The sequence below is a fragment of the Megalobrama amblycephala genome, linkage group LG19, assembly GCF_018812025.1.
Source record: "Megalobrama amblycephala isolate DHTTF-2021 linkage group LG19, ASM1881202v1, whole genome shotgun sequence".
NCBI classification, from domain to species: domain Eukaryota; kingdom Metazoa; phylum Chordata; class Actinopteri; order Cypriniformes; family Xenocyprididae; genus Megalobrama; species Megalobrama amblycephala.
In genome coordinates, this window is record NC_063062.1 from 32,257,146 (window position 1) to 32,275,870 (window position 18,725).

General features: G+C 35.0%; 1 protein-coding gene across 1 annotated transcript; it reads left to right on the forward strand.

The window, feature by feature from the left end:
- Window positions 1-17,774, forward strand: ilvbl (ilvB (bacterial acetolactate synthase)-like). Its single transcript, XM_048168451.1, has 15 exons — window positions 1-445; window positions 3,854-4,055; window positions 4,144-4,271; window positions 5,391-5,529; window positions 6,380-6,491; window positions 6,631-6,730; window positions 7,016-7,113; window positions 7,493-7,629; window positions 7,860-7,994; window positions 9,649-9,763; window positions 10,174-10,343; window positions 15,228-15,298; window positions 15,425-15,496; window positions 16,421-16,526; window positions 16,725-17,774. The coding sequence occupies exons 1-15, from the start codon at window positions 344-346 to the stop codon at window positions 16,901-16,903; spliced, it is 1,866 nt and encodes a 621-aa protein (XP_048024408.1). The 5' UTR covers window positions 1-343; the 3' UTR covers window positions 16,904-17,774.
- The last annotated feature ends 951 nt before the right edge of the window (window positions 17,775-18,725 follow it).

The window sequence follows — 18,725 nt, forward strand, 5'->3', positions numbered from 1 at the left end:
AGACAATTACTCAAACAGCGGGACAGTTCCGCCTATTGCGTAACTCTCACTCGGTCCATTCAGTGCATTCATCGGATTCAGCAACAACTGCAGAAGGGAGGAAGAGCTGGCAGGTACATTGTCTAACCTTAACCAGGCCATGGCAGGATCAGACATGACAGTTTGCTGAAACTACTGACCACCATCTCGCCGTTTGTCCTGTAACTGCAGGGTAAAAGTCAACTTCGAAGCCCACGACATTGTAAGCGGCTTGTTCTTTATTTGTTTTCCTGCATTTGCTGGGCAGGTCTCTAACAGGCAGGTGGACATTAGCTCGTAAACCACCGACAGACCCACTGGAGCGATGGACATTTACGGGGTTTTGGGCTGCTCTCTGGGTGCTGCCCTTGGGGGTTTGATCCTTGTGTCATATAAACTGGGATTACTTTACCAGCTATTTCACAAGGTATGACACCTATCTATCTATCTATCTATCTATCTATCTATCTATCTATCTATCTATCTATCTATCTATCTATCTATCTATCTATCTGTCTATCTGTCTATCTGTCTGTGACTTTCACCTAGTTATACAGTTTGAAGCTCTCATGCATATCTATCTAGTGTCCTATAAAACCATAAAAACTGCATGTGTAATAATTACAAGAATTGTCAACTACCAAAAAAATAAGCTCAGTTTTGCACAAGACAGCAAGAATTGGACAATTATTTAATTTTTTCAACAAAACATAATGCTATAAGAACAGACCTGCTGTCATCCGACCAGTTTGTCATTAGTTAAGCATTTGTATTGTATTGCCAGAAATGTATATAACATTATATGGTTTGGCTTGTAAGGATTAATTAAACAAGTAAGACTAGTATTATTGAGTGTCTCTCTGCAAAAACTGTCTAACTTCTTTTGCAGAGTTCTTAGGAGCACACAGTAAAATCAGACTTAAGTCAATTTCAGCAGATCAACTGATTCATTAGGAAAGATCTGACACAAAAAAAGTGATTAATTCATGAATCAGACATCAGTACTTCTATCATGAACTCTCATGATATTAATTTCAGTCCTATGCACTACTCTTATGGTGTTTTTTCTTAAACGTAAAAAGTGCTTTATTCTTTGTAACTGCATGGAAAAAAAACAACCAGTACATTCTAGAAAATGTCTTTTTTCTCTAGTGTACACTCTTAAAAATAAATTTTTTTTGTTTTCATAGAGATGCAGTAGAAGAACCAGTTTTGGTTTTACAAAGAACCTTTCAGTTCACCTCAAAAAGAAAGTTTTGTCATCATTTACTCACCCTTGATAATTTCTTTGTTCTGCTGAATGCAAAATAAGATATTTGGAAGAATGTCAGTAACCAAACAGATCTTGCCCCCCATTTACTATCATAGTTGGAAAAATAAATACTGTGGGGGGCGAGATCAGTATGGTTACTTCCAAATATTTTCCTTTGTGTTCAGCAGAATGAAAACATTTATACAGGTTTGGAACAACATGAGGTCAAGTAAATGATAGAATTTTCATTTTTTGGTGAACTGTCTCTTTAAGTGTGAAGAATATTGTAATAATCTGAATAACCTTTTACCTTAAAGAAACTTTTATGCAATGGAAAGTTTCCATGGATGTTAAATGTTCTTCATGGAACCTTCATGGAATGATAAAAATAAAAGAACCTTTTATTTTTAAGTGTATATAGAGATTTTCTGTATGCATGTTATAGATCCTATGGTGAACAATTAATTTGTGCATACAGTACGTTTCATTTTTTTGACCTCGTAATGTCATAACTGGATCTTTTGGTGAAAGTGACAGACTTCTCTCTGGTGACGTTACGTATGCACAGTGTTGGGGAAAGTTACTTTTAAAAGTAATGCATTACAATATTGCGTTACTCCCTAAAAAAGTAACTAATTGCGTTACTTCATTACTTTTTATGAAAAGTAATGCGTTACATTACTTTTGCGTTACTTTTTCTCACTGGGGCTGGGCTTGTTTATTTTTTAATAACAACAAAAAAGTTCTATTTTTGGCAAAAAGGCCCTTTCACACCAAAAGTGAAATGAATAAGCCTCAAGCTGAAGGAAAAGCATATTTACACCTGTACAGTAGAGGGCGCAGCTCAAACAAACCTTTCTAATCTAAAGTATTTTTTGCTTATTAGTATGGTTGAATTAGGTATATTGAAGATCAGCAGCAAAGACATTGGTTAATAATTGAGATTAAATACATAAAGTATATTTGTGTAATTTAATATCCTCCTGGGACCCAGGAATAGACTTCTGTCCTCTGTAGTGGACATTATATTTTAGTGGTTTTCTCTGACATCATACATGTCACAGTTTTAAGTCTGGATGTCCTGTAAAGAGCACATTCAGGGCTTTGCAGAGATACCAGATTTTTAGAGGTTTCCCCATTACAACAACAACTTCTTGGTCTTTAAATATGACTAAAAAAATGAAAATTAGCACTCTTATGGAAATATGATAATATTTTGTGATTATTTAAATCGGATTAATTTTCAAATTGTTTATTATAAATCAACATCTCAGGAAAATGTTATGGGGTTTCAAATCAAAATATGACTTTCTGTTATGAAACAGAACATTGATTTCATACATGTCCACTGTAGAGGACACTGGGACTTAAATCATGTTTATCAGGCATTTCAGGAGACACAACAAGTGAATAGGGAAAGAAATTATATATCAATATTCCTATTAATTATTAGATATTATTATGAAAATGTTGCCAATTATTGCTCCCATTATTACACTTCTTTTTTCATTGCATGTTGCTCCAAGAACACATTAATATGCAAATTAGATACAGTGTATAGATACATTGTATTGAATGGGAAAACCCATGTATGGCCATTTTACCCTCATATACTGCATAAAGTAAAATGGTATATCAATTAATTCCATTATATGTTTCATAACATAGTTGAGAATCATCTTTATACAAAGTTTGGTTAAAAACAATCTGAAGCCTAAAATTGATTGGTGATTAAAAAAAAAATCCCATTGTTTTTGCCTATACATGTCATTTCATGTCATTTTATTTTTTAAACAACTTAGTCCTGGTGTCCACTACAGAGGACATATCATAACATATGAATAAAATATAATTTTTTAAAAATGTTATTTTTTCATTTGTTTCTTATGCTCTAAACAATATAATGACGTGAAAAAATACTAAATTTAAAAAAAAAAAAAAAAACATTTGGGGGTCTCAGGAGGATATAGTTAATTATTACAGGTTTGCAAAAATTCTGAGATTGCATTTCACTGTTTTTATTCATTTTGAGGAATACTGAATGTTTTTGTGCAAGTGAGATAAGTAAATGCATGTTCACATTTAGTCTAAAACTACAATAACCCTCATGTTCACACAGCGCACACAACACCCTCTGCACTTTATTTCTCTCAGCATGGGGACACGAGAGCTGCCAGTCAATAAATGTGAAAAAAGTAACTTGCGTTACTTATTTGAAAAAGTAACTTAGATATTTTGTTGTAAATTGAAAAAGTAATGCGTTACTTTCCTAGTTACTTGAAAAAGTAATCTGATTACGTAACTCAAGTTACTTGTAATGCGTTACCCCCAACACTGCGTATGCAGGACTCCTCCAATCATTAAGTCCGCTTAAACTCCGTCCTTGCAAGCTTACGTTCATCTGCCTTTTTTTAACACAATACCCACATCTCAACATCCAATCAAAAACCGATGAATAAAACCTAATTTCCGCCCTACATTTTTTATTTACGATAATCCGTTACTCTCAGTCACATCACAATACAAAAGAAGAGATCTGTCACTACTTTCGTTCATTACGATTTAAATGTTCATCACTCCAAGACAGAGAGACAGAGCCCTCGACACGGAGGAGAGAGTGTGGCGGGGGTTTTGCGGGCTCATGGGGTCAAATTTGTCTTCACGTTGGTGGGAGGACACATCTCGCCCATCCTGGTGGCCTGTGAGAAAATGGGCATCCGTATCGTCGACACACGCCATGAGGCCACAGCTGTGTTTGCTGCCGATGCCGTAGCAAGACTTTCTGGTAAGACTGATCATAAACAGAAGCAGACACATCACATCTTGTTAAAAGCAGCAGAAGAAGCTTAAAATCTTCTGTTTTTCTGATATAGGCACAGTCGGTGTGGCTGCGGTGACGGCGGGGCCGGGGCTGACGAACACAGTGACTGCAGTGAAGAACGCTCAGATGGCTGAATCACCGCTGCTTCTGATTGGTGGTGCTGCTGCTACTCTCCTGCAGGTCAGGAAGTGTGTTATAGATTATGAGACACGTACACGTGCACTTCATGCGCATGTCGCCTGTGTATTATCTCTCTGCTCTGGTTGGTTTATACCTCTATAACTGCCTTATCTTTTCTTCATTTTTCTTTCTGTGTCTTGTGCAAACAAAAGATATTATCTCAACTCTGATTCTCAGGGAACTAGCCTTGAACCATAAGAGTGAGCATTTGATTATAACAATCATTAAAGGAAAAGTCACACAGAAATTACAATCCTGCCACCATTTCCTTACCCTCATGTTGTTCCGAACCTGTATGACAAAGAAGTTTAGTTACAATTGACATCCGTTTTATGGAACCACCCAAATGTCACAGACAATGAAAAATATGTGCTTATGAAAACCAGAACTTTCAGTTTGATGATACTTATAAGACATGTTGTTTAATCCTTTCCCATCTTGCTGCATCTACTAATGGACCTATTGAATCGGAAGTATAACAATAACAATAAACAAAACAAACAATAAATACAAAGTTCTGCCATGAAACTCTAGATGGCGCAGGCTGACAGGTCCTTAACTCAATCTGCTAGCAATCACATCTGATTGGTTCCTGTTGCATCAGCAGCCAATGAGCTTGCTGCTCAACTTTCAAATACTTGGTCAGTGTTTGCTGTAGTAGTTTGCAGCACGCTTTCAGAAACCCCTCACATTCCCCAGCTCCACCTGTATAGATCTGCTATGGGTAATTCATGTATTCATATTGTGCAGCAGCAGCATGTCTTACTTGCTCACTTTCTCATTCCGCCAAGACCAAAAATATTAACATTGCCAAACACTCAGAGAGTCGTCATGACAGAATGATATTAGCATCCACACCAATGCTTAGTAACGTTATGTTAAAGTCTGTCACTTTAAATGCTCAAACTTCTTTGGATTCTGATTGACTGTCAATGTTTTTATCATTCATCAGATGAAAAAAAAAGTGATTCCAACAATACTGTTCTTTTGCGTATTAGTTATAGTTGTAGATGTGGTGTGGACTTAACTTAATCTCATAGAATTAGAATGATTATTAAAATGTATATACATTATTATAAGTTTATTTAAACTTAACGAGAGTTGTATTTATCGTTGCAGGGTAGAGGGGCGCTACAGGATATTGACCAGATGTCCCTCTTCAAGCCTCTCTGTAAGTTCTGTGCATCAGTGAGGACCGTGAGAGAAATTGTTCCCACTGTAAGAAAAGCCTTGGCCGTCGCACAGTCTGGCACACCAGGTACACAGCGCTGAAATTTACCCATACCTGTATTCTTGTCTCCTTTTGAAATGTTAATCACGTGATTTGTGCAATTCGGAGGAGTTTATTGGGGGGATGGGGTGGTTTAATATGATTTTATCTCTGAGGGGAACTGACTCTTCAGAGAAGTTGAATAATGCCTAATAAAGTAGTGTTTATAAGCGCGGTGCTGCTTTGTGTACGGGGTAACCGGGGTAACTGCTGTATTTCTGCTTTTTCCATAACTGCCGCCTACTGTGGATTTGCATTTTCATTTAGTCTGTCTGCCACTTCTGTTCAGACCATTGCAAAAAATAAATAAAATAAAAAATGTATTCAATAAAATATATAATTATTTATTCTTTTGACATCTCTTTTATCATTTTAAAAAGTAGTTTAATGGCTGAAATATGAGATTTATAATTAAAAACGTTTTGTTAAAAGTTTTTGTCAAAACTTGTGGTATTTTTAAAAATGGTATTTTTTTTTTACCATCATTTAAGAGTTTATGATTTCACCATAGACACTGGAATTGTTTCAAAACTACATTTCTACCTAAACGTGTAGTTCTATTCTTTTTTTTTTAAAGAAGAATTTGAAGAGTATTAATGAATATTATTTGTATTAATAGAAATTATAACATTTTTCTACAAATTATCAGCTTTTTCACTGGTCTGGAGTTTGTAGGTATTTTACTACAGCACAGGTGATGCCATTTTTGTTGGGCTCAAAACATGTTTTATCTCTAATTTTTAAAGCGAGTGAGTTTGATTCATGATTTAATTCTATGTAAATGAGCCCTGTTTGTAATTCTGTGAGTTTAATTCTATTTCTTTGATTTCTTTGACAGGTCCAGTGTTTATAGAGTTTCCTATAGACACGCTGTACCCTTACCATGTGGTGGAAAAAGAGTTTGCCCCTAAAAACACTCCCAAAGGGCTGATGGGGAAAATCATTGCATGGTACAAACATTTATCAGTATTCACATACTATTATTCTTGCACCTGATCTTGTTATTAAATGACAAGTGATGAGATTTAGAAGTTTTTAATACCTTTCTTTAGCATGATTGAAACTATCGTCGTTCTTGTCATCTCTCAGGTATCTCAAGAATCATTTATCAAACTTGTTTGCTGGAGCTTGGGAGACGCGTGATCTCTCCCCACTTCCTGTTCATATCCCTCTTGCCACAGAGGATGAGGTAAAGCTTGTCTACCTTGTTTCTGCAGGCATATTTTCAACTGTTATTGGAAGTTATTCTGTAGATGCAACTGATTAATTATATGATAATGATTCAAGAATTCCTTTATCATCATCATCATCATCATCATCATCATCCAGTCTCAGAATAGCACATAACAAGAACTACACCAGGAAAAAAGACCCAAAGCTGAAGGAGAAATGTTGAAATGTTGACTTTTGCCCCAAATACATAAGATAAGATCACATTACACTTGAATGGCTCTTAACCCTTTACTCTTCACAGGTCCAAAGGTGTGTGGAGTTGGTGAGCAGAGCCAAGAAGCCTGTCATACTTCTAGGCAGTCAGGCAACATTACCCCCCACACCAGCAGATGATGTCAGGTAAATTTCAGATATGAGATTTTGCTTAAACATTATATGGTCAAAATGTTGTTAAAAATGAAACATGCACAATAAATTATTAACAATAAGATCTATAATATGCATTTAGAAAATAGTTTGGATGAGTTTTCGTTTCATGCCGACTTTAAGATCCTAAGAAACATAAATTCAGTATGTGTGTCCAAACTTTTGATTGGTACTGTAAGTATGGAATACATCGATCAAAGTAAATGCATTGGTTTGTAAAGTCCAAAACAACAGCAAATGATGTACATTATTGATCAAAAGCCTTTGACTTTGACTGATAAATCGTGATTATCAATAACTCAGTCAATTTTTAGTCACAAGATTTTTTTTATTTTTTTTATGTGTCTCACAGAAATGCCTTAGAATCTTTAGGCATTCCCTGCTTCCTGGGTGGAATGTCCCGAGGGATGCTGGGAAAGAACAGTCCACTGCACATTAGACAGAACAGGAGAGATGCCTTAAAAGATGCTGACCTCGTACTGCTGGCAGGTGGGAAACGGCGCCAGCTACTGTACAGTTGGAATATGTGCAGTATTTGTGTTGTCTACAGCTCTTTGTATGTTTTGGAAAATTGTGATTTCCAGGCTTGGAAAAGATAATTAATACAATTATAAAAAGTAAAATCATGGACATTTATAAAACATTTACATTCATGGGAAGTGGGAAAGTGTGTGTTTTGCATAGTTCTTATTCCTGAATGTATTTGTTTTGGTGGATAGGTACAGTGTGTGATTTCAGACTGAGTTATGGAAGAGTTCTGAACAGACGGAGCAAAGTCATTGCAGTCAACAGAGACAAGAGTCAGCTACTAAAGAACTCAGACATGTTCTGGAAGCCAACAGTGGCCATTCAAGGTGAACGACTATTTTGTTTGTATAGTACAGTTACAACAAAGCTAGTAGATATACACTACCTTTCAAAGGTTTGGGGTCGGTAAGATATTTTAATGTTTTTGAAAGAAGTCACTTCTGCTCACCAAGGCTGCATTTATTTAATCAAAAATACAGTAAAAACAGCAATATTGTGGAACATTATTACAATTTAAAATAACCATTTTCTATTTGAATATATTTAAAAATGTAATTTATTCCTGTGATCAAAGCTGAATTTTCAGCATCATTACTCCAGTCTTCAGTGTCACATGATCATTCAGAAATCATTCTAAAAGTACTCATTTGCTGCTAAAGAAACATTTCTTCTTATTATTATTATTATTATCAATGTTGTTGTGCTGCTTAATATTTTGGAGGAAACTGTGATACATTTGATCAAGATTCTTTGATGAATAGAACATTTAAAAGAACAACATTTATTAGACATAGAAAAATTTTAGAACATTATAAATGTCTTTACTCTCACTTTTGATCAATTTAATGCATCCTTGCTGAAGTATTAATAAAAAAAATCCTACTGTTCCCAAACTTTTAAACAGTAGTGTATATATTAAAATATATTAAATATATATATATTTTAAATACATAACATCAGGTAATAAAAATTTTTTTGTCACAAAAAACAAAAAGCCAATACATTTACATCAAATGTCACTAATAAAACTAGACACATAATTTATATAACTACACAATATAAAAACTGTGATAATCAGCAGCATTTAACTAAATATTTTGATAGAAAATAGAAGACTTAAAGGATTAGTCACTTTCAAATACAATTTTCCTGATAATTTACTCACCCCCATGTCATCCAAGATGTTCATGTCTTTCTTTCTTCTGTCGAAAAGAAATGAAGGTTTTTGATGAAAACATTCCAGGATTATTCTCCTTATAGTGGACTTCAATGGCCTCCAAACAGTTGAAGGTCAAAATGACAGTTTCAGTGCAGCTTCAAATGGATTTAAACGTTACCAGACGAGGAATGAGGGTCTTATCTAGCGAAACGATCATCATTTTCGAAAATGCTTTATATAAACAAATGATCACCTTCCAAGTGCTTCTGCCAAAAGCGCACTTCTGTATTCTTCAAAAAGCTTACACTGTGTGTCCTACACCTTCCTTATTCTACTTACGGAATGAACGCAGCACCAGTTCTATTTTTTTCCGTAAGTAGAATAGAAGTAGAAGCACTTGGAAGGTGATCATTTGTTTATATAAAGCATATACATTTACATTTTTTTCGAAAATGACCGATCGTTTCCCTTATTACTCATCTGGTTTCGTTTAAAGCTCTTTGAAGCTGCACTGAAACTATCATTTTGACCTTCAACCGTTTGGAGGCCATTGAAGTCCATTATAAGGAGAGTAATCCTGGAATGTTTTCATCAAAAACCTTAATTTCGTTTCGACTGAAGAAAGAAAGACATGAACATCTTGGATGACATGGAGGTGAGTAAATTATCAGGAAAATTTTATTTGAAAGTGAACTTATCCTTTAACAAGCAGAGGCTTAAATGAATCAGTGAACCAATTCACTAAACTGAAACTTAAAAGATATATAACATATACTGCTATTTGTGTTACATAACAAGCTTTCCTTTCCCAACTGATTCAGGCGACGCTGGTTCCTTCCTTCTGCGTCTCTCTAAAGCCCTGAAGGGACACAGGTGCCCAGAGGAATGGCCTCAGAAACTGAAAGAGGCAGATGACATCAAAGAGAAAACTAACAGGTGATCTTACTCCAGTGCTTGGATTCATTGTCTGTGGAGACACTGACCCTTTTCCACCGACACGTTTACGCAGGTTTCCAGCTGTGTCCGTTCTCAAACCATTCTGTGCATTTTCACTGCAGAAAAGGGGGTTCTGGGCCGGAAAGATTGGTTTTTAGACCAGTTATAGTCACAAAAACAACACGTAGCAAGTCTGTGGAAACACGCGGCCGGTTCGCGACAGGCTTAAGTTTGCTTGGCCGAAAACAGGCTCTGGCTTAAGAATACGAACCATTCTGGTGGAAAAGGGCAGACCTACACTGACTGCATAGCCCAACCCCACATACAACCCTGTTAAACATTTAAAAACAATTGCCAGTAATCCCTCCATATTTTATGTTAATACCCTTAAATTATGTTTTTGACCTCAGAGCAAAAGCAGATGAGAAGACAGAGAGGCATTTGAACCCTTTGAGTGTTTTGCACCATGTGGATGAGCTCTTGGCTGAGGACAGCATCATTGTGGCTGATGGGGGAGATTTTGTTGGCAGCGCTGCATATATCATGAGACCACGGGGCCCGCTCCGCTGGCTGGACCCAGGTTAGAGGCAGAGCCATCACTGTAGAGCCACATTTTAATGTCTTTGATCAGACTGTGAGCATTTGAACAACTGAAAGAATCCACAAAAAATCTGATTGCATAGGTTTATCCCTTATTATGTCTGAACTTCTAGAACACTAGACTTCGAGCACGCAAAATTTCTATAAAATGTGTTAAATTCAACATAAATTCAATATATAACAAATAAATAAAAATAAATCCAAAAAGTGAAAATATACAATCTGCACCAATTTACTGCAAAAATGTGCGTTCTTTTAATTCAGCCAAGAGGTCACACTGTGTCGACGCCGATAGCCTTGTGGGCTGTGTGCTGACATATAGCGCCGTTGCCCGTCGGCGATCCGAGTTCGAGTCCCGGCTAGTAGATCTTTCCTGATCCTGTCCTCCCTTTCCTCTCTTCCACCTCGTTTCCTGTCCACTCTATAATATCCTAATACAATATAGGCAAAAGTCGCCAAAAATAAATCTTTAAAAAAAGGAAAAAAGAAAAAGAGGTCACACCCTGACTTATTGATCTTCATTTGGTCACATGTCTTCACGTGAGACGAATTGGCAGGTCAGAGTTCACCAGACTTGAACTTTGGAGCACACCGAAATACAAAACTTCTTCACACAAGCTTGCTGTTTTGGTCTCTAGCATTCGTATGCATTAGAATGGAAGTCAATGGGATGAAAAGTGTGACCACTCCTTTAGACTGATTCAAGCTTTTTTCCCCTAGTAAATTTACATTTTTTTTAAAGCATTAATTCTATGTTTCATTACACACACTTAGTGATTTTATCTGTTTGAAACAAACATATCCATATATTAAAATAATATCAGTATCTCTTTAGGAGAGGACATTTTATACACAAAATAACATGAATTAGTTCAGTGCCTACCTTTGTTTTTGGTCATAACAAGTAGCATTAAAATAAAAGAAGATTCAATGAACATATTGTATTTATTTTTGTATGAACAATCATAAAGAAAGAATAATTTTCTTAACCGGGTTAACAACATGTTTTATGTATGGAAGCTTATTTCTGCAACTAAATAAAAAAATAAAAATTAGTTATAAAGTCAGAATTGCGAGTCATAGAGTCAGAATTGCGTGATATTAAAATCAGAATTGTGAATTCTGAGAATTTTTCTCTCACAATTGCACGTTATAACACGCAATTGCAAGTTTATATCATGCAATTCTGACTCTGTGACTCACAATTCTGACTTTATATCTCACAATTCCAAGGAAAAAAGTCCGAATTGTGAGATGAAAAGTTGCAATTACCTTTTTTAATTTTTATTTCATGGCGGAAACAAGCTTCCATAATTATGACATGTAGTACATCAGAACATAAGTTATGAAATACAAGGTTATAAAGTAATGAATGGGATAAATAAAGACAGAACTGGTGCATACTGTACAGCAGGGGTCTCAAACTCAAATTGGCGGGGGGCCGTTTCTGTGATTGACACCTCATAGGAGGGCCATATTAACATTCAGGCGCAAGAAAGCGCAACATTTCAGAAAATTTACTTTCCTTTGCAATATTTCTCATTTACTTCCAATTTCATTAGGCCTACTAAAATATTATACTATAAATATTTTATTTACCATACTAAATGTAAACAGCACTGTCTCTCTCATTGTTACAGAGTGTAATATAATTATATAATACTATTACTAATATAATACTACTAATAATACTACTAATATAATACTATTAATTGCAATAGTCTGGTGCAACTTCTCACATTCAACAAGGTGCATGGAATAAAAAAAATTAGTAATTTAGGAACAAAACCAGCAACACTTGTGGCGTGGAGGGGTCAGAAATAAACAAAAAACTGGAGCTATATATATATATCAACTTTATTTTGCCAAAAAATAAAAATCTCTCATTGTTAGCCTACATACATTATTAGTTTTTAACATTTAGTGGAAGTATTTTCACTTACTTTATGTTAGCTTAAATAACATTAAAATCTTGCACTGAACAACACGGTACTGAACAAATACAATCCCTGAATACATTTGTACACTCTTCTGTTTCTTGACAGACCTGGCAGCGCTTGTGCTCACACAGCTGAGACACATTTGTCCAAGATGCCGTTTGAGCATCGGTAACGTTTAATGGTTGCATCGGACACGTTTCGGTGGTTTAAATTGATGCTCGTGACTTAAAGTCGAGTGCTTTTACTGTAATTTGGGCAAGAGCGCTCATAATAGAAGCGACGCGGTTGAGAGCGCGGCTCATGGTTGCATAGCAACGACAGATGCCACTGGAGCGAAAGCGCTTTGGAAAGAAGGAGAATGCGGCGCGGCCGCTTATGTGACGCGATATGTGAATGCCCCTTAGAACGGCGACTTTTTCTTTGCATATCAGACAGGTAGCAACTAGATAATAATAATAATAATAATAATAATAATTTAGCGGGCCAGATTATGTTTTATTTTTGAGATCAGTTGCGGGCCGGGTAGAGGGGGAGGGCGGACCGTAAATGGCCCGCGGGCTGGCAGTTTGAGACCACTGCTGTACAGGAATAAATCTTTTATCATTTTATTGATTTTTGTTGTTATACTTACCTCAAGCTGCCTAGAGATTCCAGCTGAGGATGAAGGTTATGTTCATACAGCTTCTTAGGGCTCATCTCAAAAAAGCAGCAGTATAAGACTTCCCAAACTTTAAATATTCTATCTAATATACAAACTAAGTAAGTAATTTCCAGTAAAAAGCACAGAGAACCACATTCAGATCACTCTCCAAAATTCGTATCACTGAAGCCTCTACTTCCAGGTCAGAGCCAATGAGAGTAGAGCGCTGTTTAGCCCACCCACACAAGAAGTTTGTGCAAGAATGGTGAATAAAAAGTTGGTCAACGAAAACTTTGAAAATTTAAATTAAAACTGTGGCAGTGATTTTGGTTACACTTTATTTCAACGTTCCACTTTAGGTATTCTATTAACAATAAGTAACTTGTCAACTAACTCTCATTAGAGTATTAGTAGACCGTTAGTAGACTGTTAGGTTAGGGTTAGGTATTAGGGTTTGTAGAAAAAGTTGACGTACTGTAGTTGAAAAGTTACTTATAGTCAGTAGAATGTCTGTTGCAGGACCATCAAAATAAATTGTTAGCAGATATTAAGCACACCGTTTTACTCTAATAACCGATAGTTGACATGTAGTTGCAAAGTTACTTAAGAGTTAGTAGAACGTCTAACTCGGATACAGTGTGGCTGAATTTGATACCTTCACACGTCACAAGGTAACAAGCCCTTACAACACTGATTATAACTTTTAGAGCATTGAATTCAGAATGTATTAAAACGTGTGTTTTGTAAAAATGCACAACATTTACAACATTTCTAGGATAGTTCACCTAAAATTATATCACCTACATATATACATATATACAGTACAGTCCAAAAGTTTGGAACCACTAAGATTTTTAATGTTTTTAAAAGAAGTTTCGTCTGCTCACCAAGGCTACATTTATTTAATTAAAAATACAGTAAAAAACAGTAATATTGTGAAATATTATTACAATTTAAAATAACTGTGTACTATTTAAATATATTGACAAAGTAATTTATTCCTGTGATGCAAAGCTGAATTTTCAGCATCATTACTCCAGTCTTCAGTGTCACATGATCCTTCAGAAATCATTCTAATATGCTGATTTGCTGCTCAAGAAACATTTATGATTATTTTCAATGTTGAAAACAGTTGTGTACTTTTTTTTTTTTCAGGATACCTTGATGAATAGAAAGTTCAAAAGAACAGCATTTATCTGAAATACAAAGCTTCTGTAGCATTATACACTACCGTTCAAAAGTTGGGGTCAGTAAGAATTTTTATTTTTATTTTTTTGAAAAGAAATGAAAGAAATGAATACTTTTATTCAGCAAGGATGCATTAAATCAATCAAAAGTGGCAGTAAAGACATTTATAATGTTACAAAAGATTAGATTTCAGATAAACACTGTTCTTTTGAACTTTCTATTCATCAAATAATCCTGAAAAAAAATATTGTACACAAATATTTTGTACAATTGTACACATTAAATGTTTCTTGAGCAGCAGATCAGCATATTAGAATGATTTCTGAAGGATCATGTGACACTGAAGACTGGAGTAATGATGCTGAAAATTCAGCTTTGCATCACAGGAATAAATTACTTTGTGAAATATATTCAAATAGAAAACAGTTATTTTAAATTGTAATAATATTTCACAATATTACTGTTTTTACTGTATTTTTAATTAAATAAATGTAGCCTTGGTGAGCAGACGACACTTCTTTTAAAAACATTAAAAATCTTAGTGGTTCCAAACTTTTGGACTGTACTGTATATATATATATATATATATATATAAGTTGACAACAGCAAAGTGAGATATTTTATCATTTTGATGATAGAAGAAATATATTATTCCTATCAGATACTTATTTATTGTGTACTACTGAATCAATATAAAATATATATATATATATATATATATATATATATATATATATATATATATATATATATATATATATATATATATAGTATGCATTTTCAAAATAAACCATCAAACCATCAAAATAAAATGTTATCTTAAATTCATAATCCATGATTTCCAAAAAAAAAGCTTTGAAAATTAAGAATAAATAATATTGTTTATTTGGATAACATGTTGCATTTTTGCCATTGAGTTCATTTTCAGAGTTTGTCTTCTTTCCTCATTGTGTAATTTCATGAAAAGCTACTTTCTCTTTTTTTGGCACAAATTTAATTCCATAATAATCTCCATCTGTTTTTTTTTTTTTCAAACCTATCATATGCACTCATAGTGTTTGTGTTCATCATGACTTGTGGCTTCTCTTTGCACCAGGGGCTTTTGGGACTCTGGGTGTTGGAGGAGGGTTTGCTTTGGGAGCGAAACTTTGTCGACCTGAGTCTGAGGTAAGATCTTAAAGTCGCCTTTTTTATTTCTTGTTAAATATGTTTTACTCAGATCTACAGCTGAATTACAATGCAGCCTTAATCACATAACTGTGCATGTAAACATAGCCAATATCTCGTTTACAGGTATGGATCGTTTACGGTGATGGTTCCCTCGGATACAGCGTGGCTGAATTTGATACCTTCACACGCCACAAGGTAACAAGCCCTTACAACACTGATTATAACTTACAGCACTGAGTTCAGAATGTATTAATACGTGTGTTTTGTAAAAATGCACAACATTTACAACATTTCTCTTAAAAGGATAGTTCACCTAAAATTATACACTCCAATGCCGTTTCAAACCCATAAGACCTTTGTTTTAATGAAGAGATGTTCCTCCATTTAATGTCTATTCTATCAAAAGTTTGACGCTTCAGAACAATAAATCCATGTGAATCGATCAGTTTAAACCAAGTCTTCTGAAAAGACATGATCGCTATATATAATGAACAGATTTGATTTAGTTGATATTTATCTATTTATCAGAAGCTGTAAATTAAATGTGAAGTAAAGAGTAAATTAAATCTGTCCATCATTGAAGATTCTTCTCTACAGAAGAATTGGATTAAACTGATCAATTACGTTTATAATGTCTTTACAAACTTTTTGAAGAATTTTGGTTGTTTGGAATTTCAATAGAGGGACAAAAACGATAAGATTTGTGTTACGAAGATGAACGAAAGTCTTATGGGTTTGGAACAACATGAGAGTAAGTAAATGATGACAGAACCTTCATTTTTGGGGAAACTATCCCTTTAAGTTTAACCTGGAAGATACATTTAAAGTAATTGGTCTTTAATAAGTGTTAAGCGTTTTTAGTGTTAATGTGTCAAATGCAAGTTTCAAAAGAATCCGTGGCATGTTGTTCACTTGCCTCATAGACCTCCATTGTAAGCTCACAACTATCAACATTACTTTGTTTGTTTTAACCTACTTGAATATATTCTGTGAACATTTATGCTGTCAGTTAGCTTGTGTTTAACCTGGAATATCCCTTCGAAAGCATCTTCATCGTGTCTGCTTTCTGCTTTTCACTTGGTAACTTGTAATAATAACTCCCTTGTCATCTCATGTCAGACCCCAGTGATCGCTCTGGTGGGAAATGATGCGTGCTGGAGTCAGATCTCCAGAGAACAAGTGCCTATGCTGGGGAGCAACGTGGCCTGTGGTCTTGCCTTTTCAGGTGAGGCGCAATCATTAAATTGTTGTTCACTGCATTTGTTTAAATGTCAATGCTAATGTTTCCAATCGTCAGTAAATCTTACGAACCCCAATTTTTCATCAAATTATCAAGCTCTTTTCCAAGGGAATATATTGTGTATTGATCAGTCATAGTGAGGTGTTGCATCACATGCTGTTCCATTCCTTCTCCTCCTTGCAGATTATCACATAGTAGCTGATGGTTACGGGGGAAAAGGTTACCTGATTGGCCGAGAGGATGAGTTGCGGCTTGATGACATCATTAAAAAGGCACAGCAGGAGTGCAGAGAGGGAAGGGCAACGCTGCTGAACGTTCTGATCGGAAAGACTAACTTTAGGGAAGGTTCAATCTCGGTTTAGAGAGAGACACTGTGCACCATCCTGCCTAGATACCCAAAGTCTTTCTTGTGTTGTCATGCTCAGAATATACCATAAGACAGCCTATACTGAGTTATATAGATTCAGCTGATTTGAAAAGAGATCAAAGCAACTACATATCAGATGTTCAGAAACATTTCTTCCTCGATGTTGTGACTAATACAGTTCAAATCAAAACTTTCAAGAACATGTCTGGGTCATATTTCATCCTAAAACCAAAATAAATAAATGAATAAATCATATACTGTAATATTTAAAGAAAACAAAGCCGTTAAAGACCATTTATGATTTTTTTTCTAGTATGACATTATACTTATGATGAAAAAGGGAGAATATATAAATATAGTGTTTTAAAACAATATATATATTTTTTATTTTCGGACTGAAATGTGAGCTTGGACATGTTTTGCAAGTACTGTTTTCATTCGAGCTGAAAAGGAGCAAGCACAGTGCCTTCACTCTGTCCAATTAATATTGATTGATGATTGAATAATAGAATTTTTTTGGAGTGCCTGTATTTACTGAATGTTAAACTGATCTTGTTCAGAAAATCAGATATTTGCTAGAAATATTTTTCAAAAAACTTTGTGTGAATCGAATGGCTCTATGTTTGTTTATTTGAAAAAGTCAATCTTAACCAAAGTAATATCCTATCAGATGCTTGGAAATGCAGTCCTGATTTTTGCTGCAATACCAGACCTGGACATACCATAAGGCCTCTCCTCGGTTTGTGATCGATCACTTCAGCATGACCCACAAAATGACCGTGTGGATATGGTGACATAATTTATCACGATTTTTTGATGTAATAAAATCTCTGAAGTGCAGTGTTACAGTTGTTCTGCCATGCAAACCATTGTGCATTTATTAATCTGAGGCGTCATCCATCAGCTATTAGTAAACACTCTAATAAAGTAATATAACCATGTAACCTTCAAATACCCTAGAAATGAAACCAGCATTGCTAAGACCATCACTTTTGCATCTGCTCAGGCCCAGTTAATCACTGCAGATTTATGAAGGTAAACTCATGGTCATACTTATGGCTTTACTTTATGGGCCCTTGTGCTCTCTGCTCACCAAACCCCTCTAACCACAATTACAGTACCTGTTTAATCAACATTATGTAGATTTTCATGTGCAATCAGTGAGAAACAATCAAATACATGGCCAGTGGGTGAAAAGAGAGAACACTAGAGGTAGAAAGTACTGAAAATAAGGATGCTCTTGTGTCTCTGCGCAAGAGGCTATATAAATCTTGACGCTTCATTAACCGCAGGCACATCACGACCTGTCCAAAATAGAGCAAGCCTTGCCATTAGCCCATTAACTTTATTATGGTAGGCAGCATTTGAATAGGAACATATCCTACTTTCACAGAGACTGAACTGCTATAAAAAGAGCAACTTACAGACTTGAGCTCTTTTATAGCCATCTGCCATTGAGCTGCATTTTTTCAAATGCTAGAAATTATTATATAATATATCAGTGCAGTACAACAGTGCAGATATTATATATATATATATATATATATATATATATATATATATATATATATATATATATATATAATATTTGTAAGTTGACAACATCAAAGTGAGATATTTTATCATTTTGATGATAGAAGAAATATATTATTCCTATCAGATACTTATTTATTGGGTACTACTGAATCAATATAAAATAATGCAGATATGCATTGTGCATTTTGAATCCCAGTCTGTTTGGAAAATGCATATATATATATATATGATATGTGTGTGTGTGTGTGTGTGTGTGTGTGTGTGTGTGTGTGTGTGTGTGT